We start from the raw sequence: 24,126 nt of genomic DNA on the forward strand, positions 1-24,126 counted from the left end.
GTAACACGGCTGGGGAAAACCCAAATACTCCAGGACTGTGCCTGTGAGCAGCCAACAGTAGGAAGATGGGCTGGTCTTCACTTTCAGATTCAGTCTCACGCAGAGGATTGAAGGACTGAGCCAGTCTGCACCAGGAAACCTGGTGGCAAGGGATCCTGGACCAAGTAGTTTTATCTCTCCAACTGGTGCAGGTCAGGAGGGTGTCCTAGGAAGCTGAATTGAATGTGAATGCTAATTCGCTACATCCACTCTAACTAGGTATGCTGTGCATCTTGAGCAAGGTTGAGACCTTTCTTGGGTAACTTTGTTTATGCATTAAAGCCAACACCTCACATAACTGCAAATCCATGATCTATTCTAAGACAATGGCCTCTTTGTCTTAGAAGTAGACTTTCAGCTCTAAACAGAGCCTGTGCTCTACTCATCTTTGGAACACAACGTCTAGTACTGTGACTTGTCAAATGAATGAAGGAATGTATGAATCAATAAACCGGTGAACGATAAAAACAAAAACAAAAACAAAAAACAAACCCTTTGTCCCTTTGTCCTTTTTTGATTCAGCTAATCCCTTTGACTTTTTCTAATTCAGTGGTTCTCAATCAGGGGCAGTTTTGCCTCCCCAGGGGACATTGGAGATGTCTAGAGACATTTTTGAGTATAACTACTTTCAGGGGGGAGTGCTATTGGCATCCATTGGGTAGAGACCAGGCTTGCTACTAAATATCCTACATTGCGTAGGACAGACCCCTGAAACAAAGGATTATTCAGCACAAAATGTCAGTAGTGCCAAGGTTGAGAAATCTGCTCTAATTACTTTTTCTCACTCTGTCTGCCGCAATATTCTTATGTCAATAGATCAGAGCCCTTGAGAATTTGGACTTTCTCAGAATTCAAATCCTCATCTGTCTTCTTCCTCTTTGGCAGGGGTTTCCCCCGTCGTCTCTCATTCCGTGTTAATCATTCTGTCCCCACACGTATTACTAATGGACCTCAGGGACACAGACTGGCCTTTAAGCTCTTATATTAGAATGTTTCTAGAGGGAATTTTGGGAGTGTCACTCTTCAACTTTGTTTCTTAATCTCATAGCTCTAGATTTAGAATTAAAATTTCATTCAACTTAGAAAATATCTTGAAAAAGTGGGAGCTTTTATTCTAACGTATTTTGAACCTTGATAGTCAATATAACAATTTACTGAATTAGTTGATTTTTGACTTTTTTCTTTCCTCTTTTTATAATTATCTGTCCAGTAGTCTTCAAGAACAATGAAATTTTGCTCCTAAAATGGACTTCCTAGAAAAATTCAGTACTTCTTTTAGTTTATAGAAATTATCCCTTTTCATAATTAAATACTTCTGGAAGTGTAAGTATACCACAATTAGATAATTAATGTACTTAAATACTTATAATTAAAACATAAGTATTTCATCATAATTAAAGTCATATATGTCTATGATCAGAACAGGAAGTCAATATAGGTCTTAAAGTCAGAACTACATGAAACTCAGCTTATGCATCCAATTCTTATTGATCACCTACTATTCCCCACTGCTTGCCACTGAGAATACATTAATGAGCATATTATATCCAGTCCTACCCTCATGGAGCTTACATTATTTAGTTAGGGTCTCTCTACTAGATAAGCACAAAAGTAGGATTTAATTACTATGGTGACAATCCTATAATTAAAAATCACAAGGTGGTATGAAAGTAAATAGAGAATCTGACACTATTTCTAACTTAATCAAGAGAGATTTCCTTAAGAAAATAGTGATTAAGCTCATCCCTGAAAGATGAGTAAGAGTTAGCTATGCACAGTCTGGAAGAAACAGCATTCCTGGAAGAGGCATATGTAATGCCTTGAGGCAAAAAATAGTTTGTTTGTTCAGGAAACACAAAGAAGGATTTTGGATTTAATACTTAGAACTCATGAAATAGTTTTAGTAGAGGAATGATTTAATCCGATTTACATTTTAAATGATTGCTCTCACTGCTATGTGAAAAATGGGCTTGGGGCAAGGAAAAGTGGGTTAGAGGAAACTAGAGAGAGGGTCATTTAAGTAGCCCAGGTGAGAGATGATGGTGACTTAAATTGGAAAGCAGATGGATTTAGGAGGCAGAGTCAACTGAATCTGTGATTGATTTTTTGGAGGCAGAGGGGTGTGTGCAGAGGTTGGGGGAGAATCGTTGAAGGAGAGGGAAGTGTTAAGAATGGCTCATAGACTTCTTTACTGAAGAGTCTGGGAGGATTTTAGTACCATTTACCATGATAGGTAATGCTAAAGGAGAAGCAGTTTGGGGATAAGGTAGTTAGAGATGATAAGTTTATTTGGGGGCATGTTGTATTTGAGATTCTTATAACACATTCAAGTGTCTCAACTGGAGATAATATAAACATTTGGAGCAATGAGTCTGTAACTCAGAAGAGCAATCTGGGCTGGAGATATGATTTTAAAACCACTGCCTGTAGATGGTGTTTGAAGATACTGGAATAGATGAGATCACTTTGGGAGAGAATTGAAGAGGGCCCAAGACTGAGCCCTAAGGAAGTTCTACACAAAAACGTGGGTAGAGGAGGAGACATCAACAAAGCAGGCTGATAATAAATCAGAAGAAAAACAAAGGAAGTGTGGGGACATGGAAGGATGCAAGACAAGGAAAGAGACTGTTGTAGAGGGAGAAGTGGAAACCTGTGTACTACAGAGGAAGCTGGGAGTTTAAATAGGATAGACGTGAACATTTTCATTGACTTGGCAACATGTAGGTCATGGGTGGCTTAGTGCTAGAATTTAGGTGGTAAGAACAGAAGCCAGGTATATGGCCATACCACCTTGAACACGCCCGATCTCATCTGATCTCGAAAGCTGAGCAGGGTCGGGCCTGGTTAGTTCTTGGATGGGAAGAACAGAAGCCAGACTAGAATGGACTGAGAAGTCAATAGTAAGAAAAAGTAGAAATTGAAGCTATAGCTATATATTTTGTAACTAGGAGAATAGATAAGATTTTAGTTGGAAATTTGTAGTCTGGTAAAATTTTGTTTTTTAAAATAGGAGAAATAGTATGTTTAAATGATAATGAAGAAATTCTGGTGAAGAAAGAGTTTGAAGTTATGTAAGAGACAATGGATATAATCCAGAGGGGGAAGTTCCTGAGAAAGTGGGTGGAGATGGGATTCTTCGCACAGATCAAGAGATTTTCCTATGATAGAAAATACTTTCTATTTAGTAACAGGAGGAGAGAGATAATGAATGTGAAGTTTAAAATATTTAAATATGACTCTCCTTTAGAATGAAATATGACTTAAATCCTCTTGTGAGCTGAGGGTATTTGCATACATACTTCCAGAGCTTGAAATTAGTAACCATATTATTGGGAGATTAAGATGTAGGAGTGCATTTGTGGATGCCTTCCTACCTGGGGAGTATTTAAGAGGTAAGGTGCCATAATCTTATTTAAAGTGAGTTGAGGGGCTTCCCTGGTGGCGCAGTGGTTAAGAATCTGCCTACCAATGCAGTGGACACAGGTTCAAGCCCTGGTCTGGGAAGATCCCACATGTCATGGAGCAACTAAGCCCGTGTGCCAAAACTACTGAGCCTGCACTCTAGAGCCCGAGAGCCACAACTACTGAGCCCGCGTGCCACAACTACTGAAGCCCGTGCACCTAGAGCTTGTGCTCCACAACAAGAGAAGCCACCGAAATGAGAAGCCCGCACACCGCAATGAAGAGTAGCCCCCAGTCGCTGCAATTAGAGAAAGCCTGCACGCAGCAACCAAGACCCAAAGCAGCCAAATAAATAAATAAGTAAAAAAATAAAGTGAGTTGATATCTGTGTCACTCCACTGGCATGGAGATTGGGTACATACACGCACCGCAGGTCTCACTTCTCATACTCAGTCCCACAAGATGATAAGTAGCCCCAGGCAAACAACCAAAATAAAAGTTGATGGAAACCAAACAACCATGAGAATCCTGATGTGCTTGTAGACTTCATCAGTATTGAATAACACTTTGGGGCTAGTTTTTCACTCTTGTTCTGGACAGCACAAGAATAGAAAGATTTGCTAAACTCTTAAGATGCTGAGGCACCCTTGGCTGTGATAGTGGCACTGTGTCAGTAAGACTTGCACTGGACTGCAAATGACAAAAAAATCCAACTACATTGACTTAAACAATATGGGTTTATTTCTCATATAATAATCAGTCCTTCAACATGGATTGCTGATGTTGTTTCAGTGGCTCAGCAATGTCAGGGTTGGCATCTTTGTATTCTCTTGATCTTTCCTCAAGTTCACAATATAAGTGCTGACATTCCAGCCATCATTTCTGCTTTCAAAACAGGAAGAAGTAGAAACCTGGAAGTGCTTACCAGTTGCATGTGTCCCTCTTTATCAAGGAAGAAAAAATTCCTCAGATTTCCCTCCAGCAGATCTCTGCTTACATCTGGGGCCAGAGGATAAAAGAAGCTGTAAAAGCCTATTCTTGACTATGTAACCTCTTTGGTGGAGGTATCGTGGTAGAAAAGGGTGGGAAATGGCTCTTGGGTAGCCCAATCAACAGTGTCTATCACTTAACAATAGGGGACCAAGGAAGCACCCCAAGGGGAGATAGAAGTGGCAAGTCATGGCCAGGGCCAAAGCAAAGGAAGTGAGTCACCACATAGCAATGGCTCCGAAGAGATTGAAAACAGATTGGCATCTGAGCAGAGGAAACTTTAGGAAGACTGTGGGTCTCTAAACCATTCCCTGGGAGCTTCAGGATAGTATCATATCTGTTTTACTCACCAACATATTACCAAGTACTTAGCATGGTGTCTGGTATATATTGATAGTAGGTGCTCAGTGATTGGTAAATTAATTAATGCATGAATGAATCATCTATGACCATGGTGAGATAAACCCAAGACAGTAGTAGGAGGAACCTGGTGCTGCCTCACTCAATTTGGGACTTATTTCAATGGAGTTGGGGCTGATTTGGCAGATTAAAATTGTTAATTTTCACAGACTGGGAGGAGGACATATCCTCTTCATTTTCCTTTCCAATGTATGTCCTGGAAAGGGGCCTGTTTAAAAAAAATCACACAGAATTGAGGAGTTTGGGACTGAGATAAGCTTCTTACCCACTGTAGGGACAGTAGGAGAATGCACTGGGGAAGAGGGACCCTGTGTAGCTGAGCCCCATCATGTCCATGCATGCCTTTCTTGTCCTTAAAGGATATTCTGCACATTCAATTAACAAGAGACCAGAAGAGTTGGCTGGGGAAATTTCACTACTGATTAAAAATTCCATTTGTCTGTGAGCTGAGCTTGTTTTAATAAAGTGACAGAAATGAATCTGAGGCTGCTAGTTCTTTGGCCCATTTAAATGAGTCATAGTGAATTGAATCTTTCCAATTTTTTCAGTCTTCTTTAGGCTGCTCAGTCATATACAATAGTATTCCCAAAGTTATAAATACATTGTAATTGATTTTACAATTGTGAAAGGTCAAAACCTGTGAATTTCTTTAAAAACAGAGAAAACGGGGGAGCTATGCAAGCTATCTTGTCTCAGATTCAGGTAATTTCCAAAAATCTGAAATTTATATATAATTATTTTGTCCGTGTTCTTTTTGACTTTCTTTTCATTGTTGTAGACGACAGTTATGATCAGAGTTCTGCAAAACATGCTTATTCCGAAAGCCATTTTCAGTGAACTGAAAAAAAAAACCAACCAAAATACCTCCTACCCCTCCTTAGAAATTAAAAATAAATTAATTTGTTGGAAGCTATAAAGGGACCAGAATAATAGAGCAAATAAAGAGAAGAAAATTAGATTAAGACCCTTCTTTATATATTTTCTCAGCATAGAGAGTTCTTTTCTCAACTGAGAGACTATAAGAAAATAATAAGTAAAAACAACTACAATTAATGTTATTTCCCTAGTTAAATTATAACTTACTCCACTCACCTGTGTTTGAAATTCAGAATAAGGAGCATTCAGTTGTCTTCATTATATATAATAAAATCTATAGTAAACTTTTATTCTATATTATGATTAATTTTGTGGGGGGAAACATGAAAGTTGGAGTGAAAAAAGAAAGGCATACGAGGAGAGCAGCAAAGGAAGACTGACCAAAAATGGAGGAAGTAGTAAGTTTTTGGGAAACTGTCTTAGGAGGTCACCCTAAAACTATAATCAGAGTGGAGATACAGTCCAGATTCAGTTATATAAATTGAAGCAGCCATCCAAAGGGGATAATCAGAGGGTGAAGTGTAGTTGCTGGCATGAACTGGATACAGAAATCAGGACCTGGAGAAGAAAGTCTGTGGAATAGATATACATGGCCACCTGCCCAGATAACTGGTTAAATATTATTTCTGGGTGTGTTTGTGATAGTGTTTCTGGAAGAGATTAACATTTGAGTGGGTGACCTGAGTAAAGCAGATGGCCTCCTCCAATGTGCACAAGCATCATCTAATCTGAGGGCCTCAACAGAACAAAAAGGTGGAAGAAGGTTGAATTCACTCTCTTCCTGACTGATGAGCTGGGACATCGATCTTCACCTGCCCTTGGTGCTCCTGGTTCTCAAGACTTCAGACTTGGACTGAGATCTACACCATTGAGTTTCTGGCTCTCAGGCTTTTGAACTACACCATTGGCTCTCCTGGACCTCTGCCTGCAGGTGGCAGATCGTGAGGTTTCTCAGTCTCCATTATCACATGAGCCAACACTTTATAATAAATCTCTTCATATATTTTTGTATATTTTAAATTTTATGTATGTATGTATGTATGTATGTATGTATTTTCATTCATTCATTCACTCATTAATTCATTTGTTCTGTTTCTGGAGAATCCTGACTAATATACCAGGGATGCCTGGAAGTAGAATCAGGAAGACTAGGAAAAGGTCAACACTAAGATTCATGGGCTGAAACTGAGCAGGGGAAAAGGGGAAAGACAAGTAAGTGCACATGACCTTGGCTGGCAAGTGAATGTATGTCTGAGAAAAACTGAGATAGATGGAGGAAAGAGAGAGGGACACAGAGACATGGAGAGAGAGAGAGGTAAAGAGGAGGGAAAAGCCCATGGGTGGAAATAGTAACACATTATCAAAAACACAGGAAAAGAGGGAAAGAGAAATACTCTCTGTTTTAAAGACGATGAGAAGGAAGACAGGCTAAGACTGTGGTTCACTAGGTTTTACATCGTGTATTAATACATATTTCCTGTCAAACTCTGTTGTTCCCTTGAATGACAGGCTGTCCTTATTAGGAGAGGTTATCAATGTCCTTTAAAACTCATATAAGCTACTTAAACACTGTTCACAGCTCTTCAACTTTTTAAAAATACTTTAACATTTAGAAGTATGATCTGAGGCTTCTACCAGAAGTCTGTGTGTGTTTATTATTATTACTTTTAAACAAACTATAATAACCAGAACAATATCACTGACAAAAGGCAATGAAATTAATCAAAAGTTTTATCTACACATATATATTTGATATAGATATATATGTGTACATATATATTTGATACCAAATATATGTATGTATGTATGTATACACAAACACATTGTCATATAATATTTGTGCCTGAACCCTGATGAAATGCTCAGATAGTAGAAGACCCACATGGCAAATTCTAGTGCGAGAAAGGTCAAAGTTTCAAAGATAATGGAAAAAGGAATGAATGAGCTGGGGAAAGAGGCTTTGGTTGGGTGGCAGTAATGGTAGATTTCTTATCCTTGATCAATGCACCGCCCTACTTAGAGAACATTAGGAAGCTTACAGAGATGGTGAAAGACATAGTTAAATGTGTCTTTGACCACTAACCCAATGCATTTTCCCCTGCATCTTGCTATTCTTCTTCTTTTTTTAATATATATTTATTTATTTGGCTTTGCTGGGTCTTAGTTGCGGCACGCGGGATCTTTAGTTGTGGCGTGTGGGATCTAGTTCCCTGACCAGGGATTGAACCTGGGCCCCCTGCACTGGGAGCGTGGAGTCTTAACTGCTGGATCACCAGGGAAGTCCCTCTTGGTATTCTTTTATCTGTCAGAATGTAAGAATTCACTGTGGCCTAAAGGGCACCAGACCCACCATCTGGAATCTGGTTCAGACTCTTCTAATCTGGATAACTTTAGGCAAGTCACTTCTACCTCTGGATCTCAGGTTCCTCTTGAGTGAGTTGGACTAACATTTTGGTCCTCAGTCTTTTTCTGCCTCAACATACTGGATAATTGCTGCCCAGCAAATTCAATAGTAATAGTAGTAGAATATGTATTCGGGTTCTGCAGAGAATCAGAATGAGTAGGATAGAAACATAGGAAGAGATTTATTGTGAGGGATTGGCTAATGCAATTATGTTGGCTGAGAAGTCCCATGATCTGCCACCTTCAAGCTGGTGGCCCAGGAAAGCTGATGGTATAGCTCCAGTCCAAACCTGAAGGCTTGAGAACCCAGGGGAGCCAGTGGTATAAGTCCCAGTCTGAGTCCTAAGGCCCAAGAACTGGAGGACTGAGGGTGTAAGTCCTGGTCCAAGGCCAAAGGCCCAAAAACCAGGAGTGCTGATGTCTAAGATCAGGAAAAGATGAATGGTCTAGCTCCAGCAGAGAGGAAATGCACCCTTCCTCCACCTTTTTGTTTTATTCAGGCTGTCAACAGATTGGTGGATGTCCACTGCATTGGGGAGGGAAAGCTTTTTTACCTAGTCTACAGATTCAAATGCTAATCTCTTCTGGAAATATCTTCACAGACACACGCAGAAATGTTTTACCAGCTATCTCGACATCCCTTAACCTAGTCAAGTGGGCACACAAAATTAACCATCACAAGTTATATTTATTGAGTACTTACTATGTGTCAGATGCCAAGTTAAGCACTTTTCCTCGTTTCATTCTCAGCACATGATTTTGCATTATATTTTATAATTATCCCCAATTTAGAGACAAGGAAATTGGCTTAGAAAATTTTAAAAACTCAGCAAGGTTACACAACTAGTGAATAACATATCCCTTATTAATTCAGGCCCATCTACTATCTAGGTGTTTGTTCTTAGTCCCTATATTATACTGCTCCTTATAGACATGATTCTCAAATGGGGTAGCGATAAGTTTATGCCCCCTGACTCACGGATATGTCATGATATTGGTCTCCCAGGAGATTTTTTAAATTATTTATTTTTGGCTGTGTTGGGTCTTCGTTTCTGTGCGAGGGCTTTCTCTAGTTGCGGCAAGCGGGGGCCACTCTTCATCGCGGTGCGCGGGCCTTTCACTATCGTGACCTCTCTTGTTACGGAGCACAGGCTCCAGACGCGCAGGCTCAGTAGTTGTGGCTCACGGGCCTAGTTGCTCCGCGGCATGTGGGATCTTCCCAGACCAGGGCTCGAACCCGTGTCCCCTGCATCGGCAGGCAGATTCTCAACCACTGTGCCACCAGGGAAGCCCTCCCAGGAGATTTTTTAAATCCCACTTGAATATCACTGAACTAGATAATCTTTAGGCTTCTTTTCATAGATAACTTTTATGACTTTGGGATCCTGCAGCTGAGAAGGAAGGAAACTTTTGTCATGCCTTGCAACAAGATTGAATCTAGTAAATTCCATTGCTTTTTGTTGTCCTCAAATAGCCTGCATGAATCTACCACTCATCAATTCCTCTTTGTCTCCTTCAATAACTCACCGTCTTCAGAGCAGCCTCTGATCAGAAACTTCATTAAGTTAGCTCTGACTTGTCTTCTGATCATACCTCTTAGGTAACATATTGAAAATGCCAGTTGGGTCAGCGATGGTGCTCTTCTAATTAGACTGCCTTAGGCATAATTTTGTTAGTATTGCTATAACAACAAATAACCAAGTCACTGATGGCTGTGATCCAATTACAACCTGTACATCAAGCAATTAGTATCTTTATAGTTGGCAAAGATAAGTTGACTGAGGGTCACTATAAATAAGAGTGGCACCCGCATTTCAATTTTCTGATATCCAAAAGATGTGTCACACCTTCCATCGGGGTATTGCCTCATGAGAGCACCCCTTCTGAAAGGACTGGTAGAAAGAATACATCATCAGAATCACACTATCACCTGGGCACATTTTCATGCATTTCATTTCCTAACTTTGATAAGAGCTGGGGAGAGGAGAAATGGCTAAAAATAGGTGGGATCCTTGACTAAAGGAAAAGATTGGAAAAGTCCTGTGGAGAGCTGTTCCTGGAAGCTTTGCAGATTCTTTAGAGCTAAAATGTAACCCAAAGTAGAAAAAGGATGACCATCACATTTGATTTAACTGCCTGTAGAGGCACTGCCTGTTTTTTGGGTTTTTTTAAAAGTATTTTCAGAACACATGGTGTAGTGCCTTACTTCTGCCTGGTGGGAATATCCTTATTGTATGAAGGGCTGCACCAGTACCTCAGGAGTGTTTTTCACTCCTATTGGGAGTTTTCTTTTTTCTTTTCCTTGTCCTTCCCCTCTTTCTTGACTCTGCCTCTGTCTGGGGTGCATGTCCCCACGCCGTACACTCTTCCACCTCAAGCTTTAGGTGAAAAGAGTGGGCTAAGGAAGGGGAAGGATGAGGGGCTATGCAAACTTATCCTATCTTTGTCACAAGAGCCTTACAAGAGCAACATTCCTACCTGCATTGGTCCAGCCACTGCCCTGCTCCACTAACTCCACTGGCCACTAATATTTCATAGTTCAGAAAGACTTGGAGTTCCATGTTTCTCACCAATACAGTTGTTTTCTAAGTAGATTATATTCTAAAAGACAAATGAGGGAGAAAAGCCTACAGGTTTTGCCTCTACCTCACCATCTCCAATATCTCCATCACCATTTATTGAACACCACCATGTACCAAGAATTATGCCAAGTGCTTTACATGTAAAAACCCTCTCCCTTCTCTCTCAGCTTTCAATCCATCACTGTAAAAGATGACCCTGGCCCGCCTTCAGCCCTTATTCCCTGGACTAGATTTTCAGGAGCCACATGGAGCACTTGTCTCCTCTGCCCAAGCACTCCCCATCTCAGCTTTTCATCCTTAGAGTTCCTGCAGTGGTCCCCATTTGGATCCTGCCCTTTGTCTCCTAGTTCCCCAAGGTGTCCTCCTCGTACCATCAATCTGTGAAATCTTCACTCTACTATCAGAAGTGGGGACCCTGATCCAGCTGTCAGGATACTGCTCTTGTTACTTTCCTGAATACACTTTGGCATGAGAACACACACAAGCTTGGCTCTATAGTTTAATGAGTACCAATATCTCAGGTGTATTGTAGTTCAGTTGGCTTTTACAGGTTGGCCCCAAATCCAACTCTAGTACTGTTTCTTTGTAATATGCATTTTGAATTGTATTCAGCAGATTTACAAATGAAGTTTTGAAGCATAATCTATTGATATGTTAGGGACTGTCTACATTTTGGATGCATAGAGAAAAAGTTGCATTTTTGTGACTTGAAGAATTAACCTTAAAACGTTACTTTTAGGAATAGCAACGTCTTTTTCTAAATGAGACGAGTTGTGTCCTGTAACAAAACTAAATTAAATGAAGTATGTGGTTTTCTACTCCAAATCGAAGCAATGGACTAAAATAATTGGCAACTGGAGAGAGCACTATTGAAAAGTATGTTCCTTTTTCAGGAAAGGAAAAGAAAGTATATGTCATTTTCATCTCTATTGCTTCACATCTAGCTCAGCTAGTTCCTGGCATAGAGTCACATTTCAGTAAATGTTGGTGAATGCAGTTTTTGAATAAATAGGTTGCTCTAATGTCTGTGTCTATGCTAGCAAGTATTCCTAACTGAACCAAATTATTTATCTTAAACTGAGTCTCTTCCCCACTCCCACCCCCCACCCCAATACTTTTCTCTGATGTTTATTTTTATAGTGTGCAATTAAAGGTTGGCGAATGGCTGTTACAAATGATGCCATATTTGTTGAATGCCCAGACCAGGAGGAGAGCCATCACACCCTATCTTATTCTTATCACACTGTCTTTGGTTGAGGGAGTCAAGAGTTGGTTTGGAGCTTCTGTATTCAGCCTGTCACTTGGTTCATTATTTGTCTGGAGTCCTTTATTGTTGATGAAAGGAGGCAGAGTTCTAATGGGAGCTCATTGAGACAAGGTCCATCCCTGTTCACCTTCATGCCCTTTTTTAACATCTAGCTTAGAGAAGGAAGGAAATGACTACCATTTGTTAAGTATCTACTAAGTCAGGCACTGTTCTGGGCAGTTTATACACATGGTGTCATTTAATTAACGCAACAGTCTTATGATACAAATTTAGAGTTGAGAAAACTGAAGAATACAAGGCTTAAGGAATTTGCCAAAATCACATAGTTATGAAGTTCACCATTGTATACTCAGCTCCTAGCACAGTGCCTGATACATAATAAATGTTCAGTAAGTAAAGACTGTTCTGCTTTGAATGTTCTTGCTCTTTTCACTGTCAAGCGCTGCCTATCCAATAATTGTGCTTAATATTATAGCCACAAGAATGGTTTGAGACATTTTGGTGAATGTGCAATGGTCTTCATGTTTGACATATACATTATAACCATTCATCTTGTTATACCCACTCCTTTTGTAGAGAAAAATGGTACTTTCTTTTCTTTTTTTTTTAATTCAGAAATATTTACCTATCAGTAAAACTGATTATGGTGTTTAAGATAAACAGGTAAGTTTCTATCTCTAACATAAAAAGCTCAAAGTTGGGACTTCCCTGGTGGCACAGTGGTTAAGAATCCGCCTGCCAATGCAGGGGACACGGGTTTGAGCCCTGGTCCAGGAAGATCCCACATGCCACGGAGCGACTAAGCCCGTTCACCGCAACTACTGAGTCTGAGCTCTAGAGCCCGCGAGCCACAACTACTGAAGCCTGCCGCGCACTTAGAGCCCGTGCTCCGCAACAAGAGAAGCCACTGCGATGAAAAGCCTGCACACCACAACGAAGAGTAGCCCCCGCTCGTCGCAACTAGAGAAAGCCTGTGCAGCAACGAAGACCCAATGCAGCCAAAAGTAAATTAAATTAATTAATTAATTAATTAAAAAAAATAAAAAGCTCAAATTTTTATGAGGGAGACGTGAGCACAAAATTACAATATATATTATATGTATATAAAATCAATGGCAACACTGGCAGGGGTTTTTTGGGAGTCCCCAATTTCTGCTACAGAGAGACTGAGGTAGAAAATAAGAGTCAGGGAAGGTGTCTTTTAGAGAAAAAATATTTGAGTTGAGACTCAAATGATGAATTATTGCTTATCAGCTAGATAAAAGAAAGGCATCCAAGGCAGTAGGGGCAGCAAGTACAAAGATACAAGATTTGAAAAAATCTGCAAGACATTTCATGTGGCTGGATGGTGGTTTGCATGGAAAATTATCATGGAAGGATGAGGGTGAAGAAGTAATTTATTAATAAATACCATTTATTTTATACTTACTGTATGTCAATTAGATTGCTAAGAGCTTCATATAATAATCATCATTATTCCTGGCAACAATCTATGGTTATTATTCTTATTTTGGAATAAGGATATTAAGGCTTTGGGAATTTACACTTTGACTTAATTCTAAAGTCACACAGCTAGTGAGTGACAGAGCCAGCTCTTGAATCAGGTGAGTCTGACACCATAGTCATTGTGCTTTACCACTATGGAACATTGCCTTCCAAAGGTAAAAATTCGGGATGGAAAGAGCATAGGTTCTGCTAAGAAATTTGGATTTTATTCTCTTCACTATGAGAAACAATAAAAATATTTTAGAACTGTTTAAAAAAAAAACACCCTCTCTTTGACAGGGGTCTTGGCAATATATTTCTGGATGTGTGTCCTTAGGCAAGGGAAAAGCAAATATAAACAAATGGGACTACATCAAACTAGAAAGCTTCTGCACAGCAAAGGAAACCATCAATAAAATGAAAAGACAACATGCTGAATGGGAAAAGATATTTGTAAATCATATATCTGTTAAGGGGTTAATATCCAAAATATATAAAGAAGTCATACAACTCAATAACAACAACAACAACAAAAAACCCGCACATACAACCTGATTCAAAAATGGGCAAAGAACCTGAATAAACATTTTTTTCCCAAAGGAGACACAGATGGCCAACAGTCATATGAAAAGATGTTCAGCATTACCAGTTAATAGGGAAATACAAATCAAAACTACAATGAGATATTGCTCCACGCCTATTATAAAGGCAAGAAATAACAAGTGTTAGCAAAGATGTGGAGAAAAGGGAACCCTCATACACTGTTGATGGGAATGTAAATTGGTGCCCACTATGGAAAACAGTGTGGAGATTCCTCAAAAAATTAAGAATAGACCTACCATATGATCCAGCTATCCCACTTCTGTGTATTTATCCAAAGAATATGAAAACATTTATTTGAAAAGATACATGCAAACCTTATGTTCATTGAAGCATTATTTACAATAGCCAATATGCGGAAGTGACCAAAGTGCCCATGAGTGGATGAATGGATAAAGAAGATATGGTATATATATATACACGATGGAATACTACTCAGCCATAAAAAGATGAAACCTTGCCATTTGCGACAACATAGATGGACCTAGGAGGTCCATTATGCTAAGTCAGATAAGTCAGAGAATTTCACTTATATGTGGAATCTAAAAAACACAACAAATGGACAAACATAACTAAACAGAAACAGAGCCACAGATACAGAGAACAAACAGGTAGCTGCCAGAGGGGAGGGGTATGGGGGATGAGTGAAATAGGTACAAACTATGAGGGAAATTAAGAGGTACAAACTTTCAGTTACAAAATAAATGAGTCATGGGAGTGAAATGTACAGAGTGGAGAGTATAGTCAATATATAGTCAATAATAATGTAATATCTTTTTATGGTGAACAGGTGGCAACTAGACTTATCATGGTGATCATTTTGTAATGTATAGAAATATCAAATCACCATGTTTTATACCAGGAACTAACATAGTATTGTAGGTCAATTATACTTCAAAAAACAAACAAACTTATAGAAAAAGATTTGTGGTTACCAGAGGCAGGGGGTGGGAGGAGGTGGAATTGGATGAAGGTGGCCAAAAGGTATAAACTTCCAGTTATATAAGATAAAAAAGTACTAGGGATGTGGTGTATAACATGATTAATATAATTAACACTGCTGTATGTTATATATGAAAGTTGTTCTCATCACAACGAAAAAATATTTTTTCTTTTTCTTTAATTTTGTATTTGTATGAGATGACGGATATTCGCTAAACTTATTGTAATCATTTCATGATGTATGTGTGTCAAATCATTGTTATACACCTTAAACAATGCTGTATATCAATAAAACTGGAAGGAAAAAAATAAAGCTTTCTAGTTGGCTTTTTCCAGCCTGTGGAATCACAAACAAACAAAATAAATGAACAAACCAAACCAAACAAAAACAAACACACAGATGGTACAGATGAACCAGTCTGCAAGGCAGAAATAGAGACACAGATGTAGAGAACAAACGTATGGACACCAAGGGGGGAAAGCGGTAGGGGGCAGGTGGTGGTGTTGTGATGAATTGGGAGATTGAGATTGACGTGTATACACTGATGTGTATAAAATAGATAACTAATAAGAACCTGCTGTATAAAAAATAAATAAATAAAACAAAATTCAAAACCAAACAAACACATAGATACAGAGAACAGAGCAGTAGTTACCAGAAGGGACTGGGTAGGGGAGTGGGCAAAATGGGTAAAGTGTCTCAACTGTATGGTGATGGATGGAAACTAAATTTTTGGTGGTGAGCACACTGTAGGGTATACAGAAGTAGAAATATAATGTTTTACACATGAAACTTATGTAATGTTATAAACCAATGTTACCTCCATAAGAAATAAATTTAAACATTATCTTTGTTTCATAAAAAATTACCTTATTAGGATTGGACTGTGGACATTGTGGAGGCTGGGATACCAAGCAGGAAAACTTTTCATTCATATAGAGATATTATGGCTTGAACCAAAACAGAAGTGGGGACAGAGATAGAGGATGGATTCCATGAATTGTTGGAAGATAAAACAGGGAGAGATTTGATAATTAATACATCAAGTAAGGGAGAAGATGAGAGTAATTTCCAATCTGGTGATGTGAATAGCTTGCACTGTCATGCCATTAACAAAAAGGATACTGGAAGAGAAATGGGTTTGAGTCAGAAGAAGGAAGAGCTATTAATGTTAATTTTATTATTCTTATTTTTTATTTATTTATGTATTTATTTTTGGCTGTGTTGGGTCTTCGTTGCTGTGCGCGGGCTTTCTCTAGTTGTGGCGAGCGAGGGCTACTCTTCGTTGCGGTGTGCGGGCTTCTCATTGTCGTGGCTTCTCTTGTTGTGGAGCACGGGCTCTAGGCGGACAGGCTTCAGTAGTTGTGGCACATGGGCTCAGTAGTTGTGGCTCGCGGGCTCAGTAGTTGTGGCTCGCAGGCTCTAGAGTGCAGGCTCAGTAGTTGTGGCACACGGGCTTAGTTGCTCCGCGGCATGTGGGATCTTCCCGGGCCAGGGCTCCAACCTGTGTCCCCTGCATTGGCAGGCAGATTCTTAACCACTGGCAAATGTATACTTGTGAAAGCTGAGCACAAGGAACTGGGAGGTGGTGATTAACAGGGAGGAAAGAACAGGACTAGCTGATGAAGACCCTATGAGCCACTGGAGGAAGAAGGTATGCGTCACTTCCTCTGAGCCGGGTGGGATGGAGATGAGTAGGCTGAGAGGCAGGTGGATTTGAAAGCAAGGACTGGGGAAAAATTATTTGCTCACATGTAGTTTCAAGCTGAGTTACAATTTTAATGAGTCATGTGAGATCTCATCTAAGTGATGATAATAAATATTTGACTCAAGAGCAAAATTCTCTTTCCTCACAGGAAACTTGTGTGAATTAACAGGGTAAAACAGTCATCTTTTGGGAAAGTCTGAGATCCTGAGAAAATCATGTAGTGTACCTCTCACTTTCTCCTTCTCTAACATTCTTATGTAGGTGAGAAACAGGTTAAAATGAACATGGTGGGGATCCCTGAAGAGAAAAATGAGATCCATAGAAGAGTTAAAATGATAGCCTGTCAGTACTTTACATTTATAAAATGCTTGGTGGCTTTTATTTCCCACGTTCCCTACTGGCTCCACTCCTGTGCTCTTGTTTTTCTGAACACTGCCCTATCCATCTCCTCCTCACCTTACCTCCTTACTACAAGGCTCATCAACCCTCTTTCTCCCCTGACACCAGGAGCACTTTTTATATTGTTCTTTGCTGCCCATCCCCATCTGTCGTGCCTTAGAGCTGTGTGTACGTGTTTTGTCTGTCCCATTCGATGTTATGTGTCTACAGTACAGGGAATGTCTTCTACTTTTTCTTTTACCCTCCACTATCCCTTGCTATTAGCAAACACTGAAGAAATATTTATTAAATGAATATAATGATTCCCTTTTTATAGATGACAAAACAAAGGTACTTGAGACGAAATAATAAAGCTTGCAAGTGTAGAATTTAAGACGGTTCAGAACTAAGGTCTTCTGATTCCAGGCTCTTTTCCTAAACTCTTTGCCTCTCTAGAAACATTAAGCAAGTGCAAAGGGGAAACATAGGGCAGAAAAAGTGAAAATGTGCATTAATATAGAGGCTCAGGTGACCCAGGTAAATACCAGTTGAGTCACTTTTTACTCTCCCAGTAGCCACTTGTAATGTCATTTGCCTCTGTCATGGCCGACCTTCCCTAGTTACTCTGATGCGAGGGTCACAACCAATGTGCCCAGCTAGAGCTCAGCTGTTCTTTATGGATATCGCTGATGGTCAATATAGACATAGAGTTTGCTGGTACCTTTACCAGAATGATACTTTACTTTGTTGGCACTGTTAACCCATTGAAAACAAACCCATTTAATAGCTAGCCTTGCTCTAAGTAGGTATATGATAGGATCATCCATGCTGCCCCTATCACATATTGACATATTTTAAAATTTATGTGCACATCTTATTGTAAATTTGTAAATAAGGATCAAATAAAATGCATTTGTAAATGAAAAAGTTGTAATGTATAATTATTACCAGACTGGCACCAGACGATATTGTGTCTTCTTATCCTACTTCTCCCTTTGTTTCCTCTATACTCACCTTAGTTCCTTTTTCCTCATTTGAAACTGGGTTGTTCTTAGCTAACTGCCAAAGCCCTCATGTCAAATGATTAGCTGAGAATAGTTTAAAATAGTACATTTTCCAAGGATATTTGTAGTTTAACAGCATATGACTCTCTATTGGTAGATTTCATTTACTAACTTAGTGGCGAGGAAAACATTTTTTTTGCAGTTCATTTGCATGATATTTAGAAAAATTACATTACAGTGGCAACCACCTATTATGTCCAAAAATGAAGCACACACCCTGGATATGTAGTATATGGTTCATGCAAACAAACAAACAAAGGCTGTCATATAAGAATCTATGGTGTGGACATATATACACTACCAAATGTAAAATAGATAGCTAGTGGGAAGCAGCCGCATAGCACAGGGAGATCAGCTCAGTGCTTTGTGACCACGTAGAGGGGTGGGATAGGGAGGGTGGGAGGGAGGGAGACGCAAGAAGGAAGAGATATGGGAACATATATATATGTATAACTGATTCACTTTGTTATAAAGCAGAAACTAACACACCATTGTAAAACAATTATACTTCAATAAAGATGTTTAAAAAAAAAAAAAGAATCTATGGTGGTATAGTGTTGATATTGAGATTTAACTTAGTTCACAAATCCCGCCTCAAATTTTCCCTTTTCCTCTGTCTCAAACCTACAAGATATGGTATTTGTCTCATTTCATTAAAATGTAAAAATAAAACCACAATACCATAGTCACCTTTTCCCCCTTTTCCAATTGTTTGATAGAGATGAAGTTGAAGTTGAAAGAAAAATCCCATTTTTGGAACAAATATTTTCCTGGCAATAACTTGTCCTTTCAGTGCCTTTAATTTTTATAGCTCTAACTTTAGTAAGCTTGACAGTGGGTATCTTTTTCACTCTATGCTATTTAAAATTTTGTTAGTAGAGTCTGTCTCTAGTATCACGAATCTTATCTGCAAAGGCCACTAAGATAAGAATGCATAGAAAACTGATGCGGGGGCTACTAAATGTGTTTCTCATTCCTTTGACCCCTTTATTCTTTGCCTCCAATTATCTATGAAATGGGCGCTGGATGAGTCCTCATGAATTGCCTTTGAGAAAACAAGAAACTTGACAGAAAATGCATCACGATTGTCCAATGGGATGATATGCCTCAACTTACTGTAGACGTAAAGAAACTTTGCTGACCGCCAACCCATAGTGAGCTAACTACCAAGGAGTTCACAGCAACCACAAAGATGTGTGAATGCTTGGAATGGCCAGGTTACATTTATTTTGTACCAAGGAAAGCAGAAAATTACTCTGTAGTCGAGTTACTTCCTCTTTTGAGGAACCAAAAAGACAGTAAATATAGTTGAAAACAGAGAGATAGATTGTGGTCAAGCTTACAACAGGCCCAGTGAGTGGACAATATCTCTGGGTTATGACTAGTGGTTCCTCAGGAGGGATGGCTGGCCTAAAAAGAAGCCACTGGATGAATTTCTCTAACTTAGTTGCACTGAGGAAAAATCTCCACTTTCCTACACGGACAAAAGTTAGCTTGATCCATGTATTAAAGTCTGGGTAAATACAAATATTTGACTTTGCTTTTTGAAAGCTTCTTAATGCATTTTAATGATTACTTTTCTTCAGAGCTTTAATTTGGGGAGAAATTGTTTTTTCCTCGAGATGATCAGTGGGCTTGGGATAACTGGGCACTTTCTCTGGTTCTGCTGAGATTTCAAGAGTCTGTAGAGGCCAATGTGTTCTTCAAAGTTTCTGGTTGTTTGAGTTTGTGAAGAAGTTCTATGATCTCTTTACCCTTTTCTCCATCCAGAACCTCTAAACAATGTATATTGGAGCAAGAATTCTGGTTTTCCAATTCTGTCACCTTTTTCTTTAAAGCATCAATGTCTTCCTTCAGAGAGAAGATATCTTTAGTTATTGTGCACTGTTTGTCTTCACTAACATTCATTCTGGTTTCCAGTACCTCCATTTGCTTCTGATAAAAGTCAGTCCTTTCCTGGATTTTTGGTACTGGACCCACAATGTCAGTCACTTGCCTGAGGATTTCAATCTGGGCAGTTTTAATATCTCGGAGCATTACTATAACATTCACTTCTTAATCAGCATTTACGTCATCTTGATCACAATCATAGGAAATCATAGTTGGATATCTTGTTGAATTTGGGTGCTGGTTCTTACATGTATGGTAAGCATTTTTTTTTTTACGTCTTTATTGGAGTATAATTGCTTTACAATGATGTGTTAGTTTCTGCTTTATAACAAAGTGAATCAGCTATACATATACATATGTCCCCATATCTCCTCCCTCTTGTGTCTCCCTCCCACCCTCCCTATCCCACCCCTCTAGGTGGCCACAAAGCACCCAGATGATCTCCCTGTGCTGGTAAGCATTTTTAAGAGATTGTCTGATCTTGGAGAAATTTGAATTCCACATCTGCCCAGCAGCAGCTTTTACCCTTTTGGTGTGAAGTTTGTACATCTTTCATAATGAAACAAGAGACAAGGTGTTGGGAAACCTGACCAAAATTAAAGAAAGAAGCAATGTCAGAATGAAATGGTCTTTCTCTTACTATTTTTCTGGTGGCATCCTAGAACGCCCTATGGAGAACATCAAGGGCAATAGTAGGCACCCTTCAATGATTAGCTTCTTACAGGGTGGTCCAACTGGAGAGCTCTGTGAAATAACGGGCAATTGCATGGAATCCCTCATAGGCTGACTTGATGCTGATATCACAATGGCTGCTGGCTTAGAATATATTTAACCTTAGGGCAGTAATTCTCAAAATTTTTGGTCACAGGACTCTTTTTCACTCGTAAAAATTGAGCACTGCAGAACTTTTGTTTATGTGAGTTATATCAATCGATATTCCATATTAGAGATTAAAACTAAGAAAATCTTAAGATATTAATTTATTTAAAAAATAAACCCATAACATGTTAACATAAATGACATATTTTTATGAAAAAATAATTATATCTTCCAAAAGAAAAAAATAGTGAAAAGGGTGGCATTGTTTACATATTTGCAAATATTTTAAATACCTGGAATACCTGTATTAATAGAAGATACTTCTATTCTCATATCTGCTTCTGCATTATATCTGTTGTGATATGTTGTTTTGGTTGAAGTATATGAAGATATTATGGCATCACAGAGATATATAAATGGAGAGGGTATTTTAATGGCCTTTTCAGATCATTGAGGTTTTTATTCTTTGCTACTCCACCAAAATTTGACAAATGATAATTGATTAGAAGGTAAGTGCAATGTGTAATCTTACAACAGAATAATACTGTTACATTAAAATTCATTGGTCTATCTTCCATTTTTAATAGATGTGTAATATCATGCATTGGTCATTTGGAAAATAATGATTCACTGAATTATGCAGATCTTTCAAATGGTAACTCATTTTATTATATAATATCAAAATATCACATTCATTAATATCACCACCAGTCTCACCAGAAAAGTCTTTGAGTATTGGCAAGAGGCCAAGCTCATGGTGGCAGTTAAAATTTTCCGAAATTCTAATTTTAGCTTGAAAAGCTTGAAATTTATTAAGCTTGTTAGTTGTTTCTCTTGAAGTGACAGGCTCTCTATATCCTTTTTTTTTTTTTTTTGCAAAAATGCTTGTCAAATACCCAAATATGAATACCATAGTTTACTGCCAGTTTTTCTTTCAAAATGATGTTCCATGAAAAAAGCAACTACTTCAGTTTGTAACTCAAATAAGTACTTTTCCTGGAGACAATTATATTTTTGTAAGCAGCAGAAGTGCTTTATGTGTACTTCTCATTACATCACATTTAATATTAAAAAGACATAGTGAAGATTGAGATTTAATAAAATGTAAAATTTTTACTGCTTCATCAAGGACATTCTAGAGCTAAACAGGCTTTTTCTTGTATGCATCCTTTTTTTTTTTTTTGTCTCTGAGTGGAGGTGAAGAATATAATCACTATTGGTAGCTTAGTGCCATTGCCTTGGCTTGTGCTATGGTATCAGTTTTACCCACCCTTGCTTTTGCAACGCAATTTGGAAAATTAAAATGACATGATAGCCATGTCTGTCAAGGTGTAGTCCCACTTAATTAAAGAAGATATTCCTTCTTGGATCAGTGCCAGTTCCAACCCTTTTCTAAATCACTCTTTCTCATATTTATGCTTAAATGCAGGGCCAGCTTCAGCCAAGGTTTTGGTATAAACTCTGAATTTAGGCAAAAGTAATTTAAGAATTTGGGGCCCTCAGTGATATCTGGGATTTTGCTTTACTGTCCTATCTTTGAATCCTTCTTTAGTAACGTTTCCAAAACTTCTAGAAACCTTTCCAAACTCTTGCTGAGAAAAAATGTTCCTATCACAGAAAGATATTTGGAGCCAGAAAAGGTAGTGTTCAAAGCTGTCCCATTTACCTTGGCCAAGGCCATTTTATCCAGCAAGCACTACAGACACAGTGCTTAGGAGCTATGAAATTTCAAGGAACCAATAAAAATAAATATTTTAGAGCCAGAAAGGGGAAAAAAAAGAAAAATTGGGCTCAGAATACTAAAATCTGCAAGATTGAAACAATAAATGTTTAATTAAACATCTCCAAAGTGTACTATTATATCATCTTCATTAATTGTTAAATTAGTATTAAAATTTCATTACATTTGGAGGCAATTTGTAGATTAGGTATTCTTGCTTTACAGGAATTCCCAGTTAAATTAGAGGGATTGCTTGTAGCAAATACTCCCTTCGGGTTAATAACAGCTAAGTCTTATTGGCTGCATACCAGACATTGTTCTAAATATTAGCTTATTTAACTGAAATTCATAGAAGTCAAATAATTTTCCTTTCTGCTAAAAAACGGGCAGAGTCAAATTTCAAATCCTTACATTCTAGCTCCAGGGTCCGTGTGTTTTTCCTCTACTGCCACACAAACAAATACAATAAAAATATATATTTGTCAACTCAAGAGGAAGATAGACATTTCACTTTTTAGAAAAAATACACTATATATTTATTTTAAAAACTCATTTTGATTAAATTTTTAGAAATATGAGAAAACTAATTTTTTGCTTATTTATCAAAGCTAATTGAAGCAGAACTTTGTAAAGACTTTAGAAGTTAAAATATGTCTAATTCGAGTAAGTAAACATGAACATTTAGAGGCTATTCTTGCCTTATTGTTGTAAAAGTATAACAACTGTAATAAAAAAATAGACATAAAAATTTTCAACTAAAAATATTTATGTATACTGATTATTTTTATAAAACAAAAATTAATCTAGTAGGTTTGATGCAAATATAAACCTGTCTGGTTTCTAATTACTTACCTGTTAATGTTAACGAAAGGAGCCCAGCCTATTTGGGGCTTGTTGGGCAGTGAAAAGCTGTAGAGGGAGAATACAAGCCTGTTGATTAGGGTCAAGTTGTGAGAGTAGTCAACACGTGAATGAATAACGGGAAATGACCTGACCCCCTCTCTTCATGTTCCTGCCAGAGATGTGGAGCCATTTAGGAGTAAAATAACAGGGCAGACTGGAGCCTAGTTACTGACTCTTACCAAGGAAAAATGTCCTCCAGGAGGCAGGCTTTTAAAGGAATGGTATTTGGAGCCAGAAAAGTTAGAGTTCAAGGTCCTCCCATTTATTAACTCTGTGCTCTTAGTCAAGTTACTAACTTCTTGCAAGACTGTAAAATGGGATAATAACAATACCTATTTCATACAGTAGTTTTGAGGATTAACAGTGCTCAGTCTTTGTAAACTCTTTTCCTGCTCCTCTCTGACCATCTTCTTCTTACTCTCCTTTCGAATGAAAGAGGAAATGGTGAAGAGTTTTAAACTTTAGCTCTGCTCTCCCTGTCTCTCACTCTGCCTTTTATTCCTCTCCTTCAATAAAGAGACCACTGTACCATCATATGACCAAGACATAAAGCATGTGCTGCTCACTGTTCAAAATCTACAAATGCAGATAAAGCATTTGGATTAGGACACCAGAATGCAGAATGCAGCAAACAAGG

At 38.4% G+C, this 24,126-nt stretch overlaps 1 protein-coding gene across 1 annotated transcript; it reads right to left on the reverse strand.

Moving 5' to 3' along the window:
* Positions 1 to 16,555: 16,555 nt before the first annotated feature.
* CCDC54 (coiled-coil domain containing 54) lies at positions 16,556 to 20,377 on the reverse strand. Its single transcript, XM_082460593.1, is given in 3 exon segments — positions 16,556 to 19,722; positions 19,726 to 19,834; positions 19,836 to 20,377. Coding segments are annotated over 3 exon segments (858 nt in total). The 5' UTR covers positions 20,195 to 20,377; the 3' UTR covers positions 16,556 to 19,332.
* Positions 20,378 to 24,126: the final 3,749 nt, after the last annotated feature.

Source organism: Balaenoptera physalus, assembly GCF_965194825.1.
Source record: "Balaenoptera physalus genome assembly, chromosome: 4".
Classification (NCBI taxonomy): Eukaryota; Metazoa; Chordata; class Mammalia; order Artiodactyla; family Balaenopteridae; genus Balaenoptera; species Balaenoptera physalus.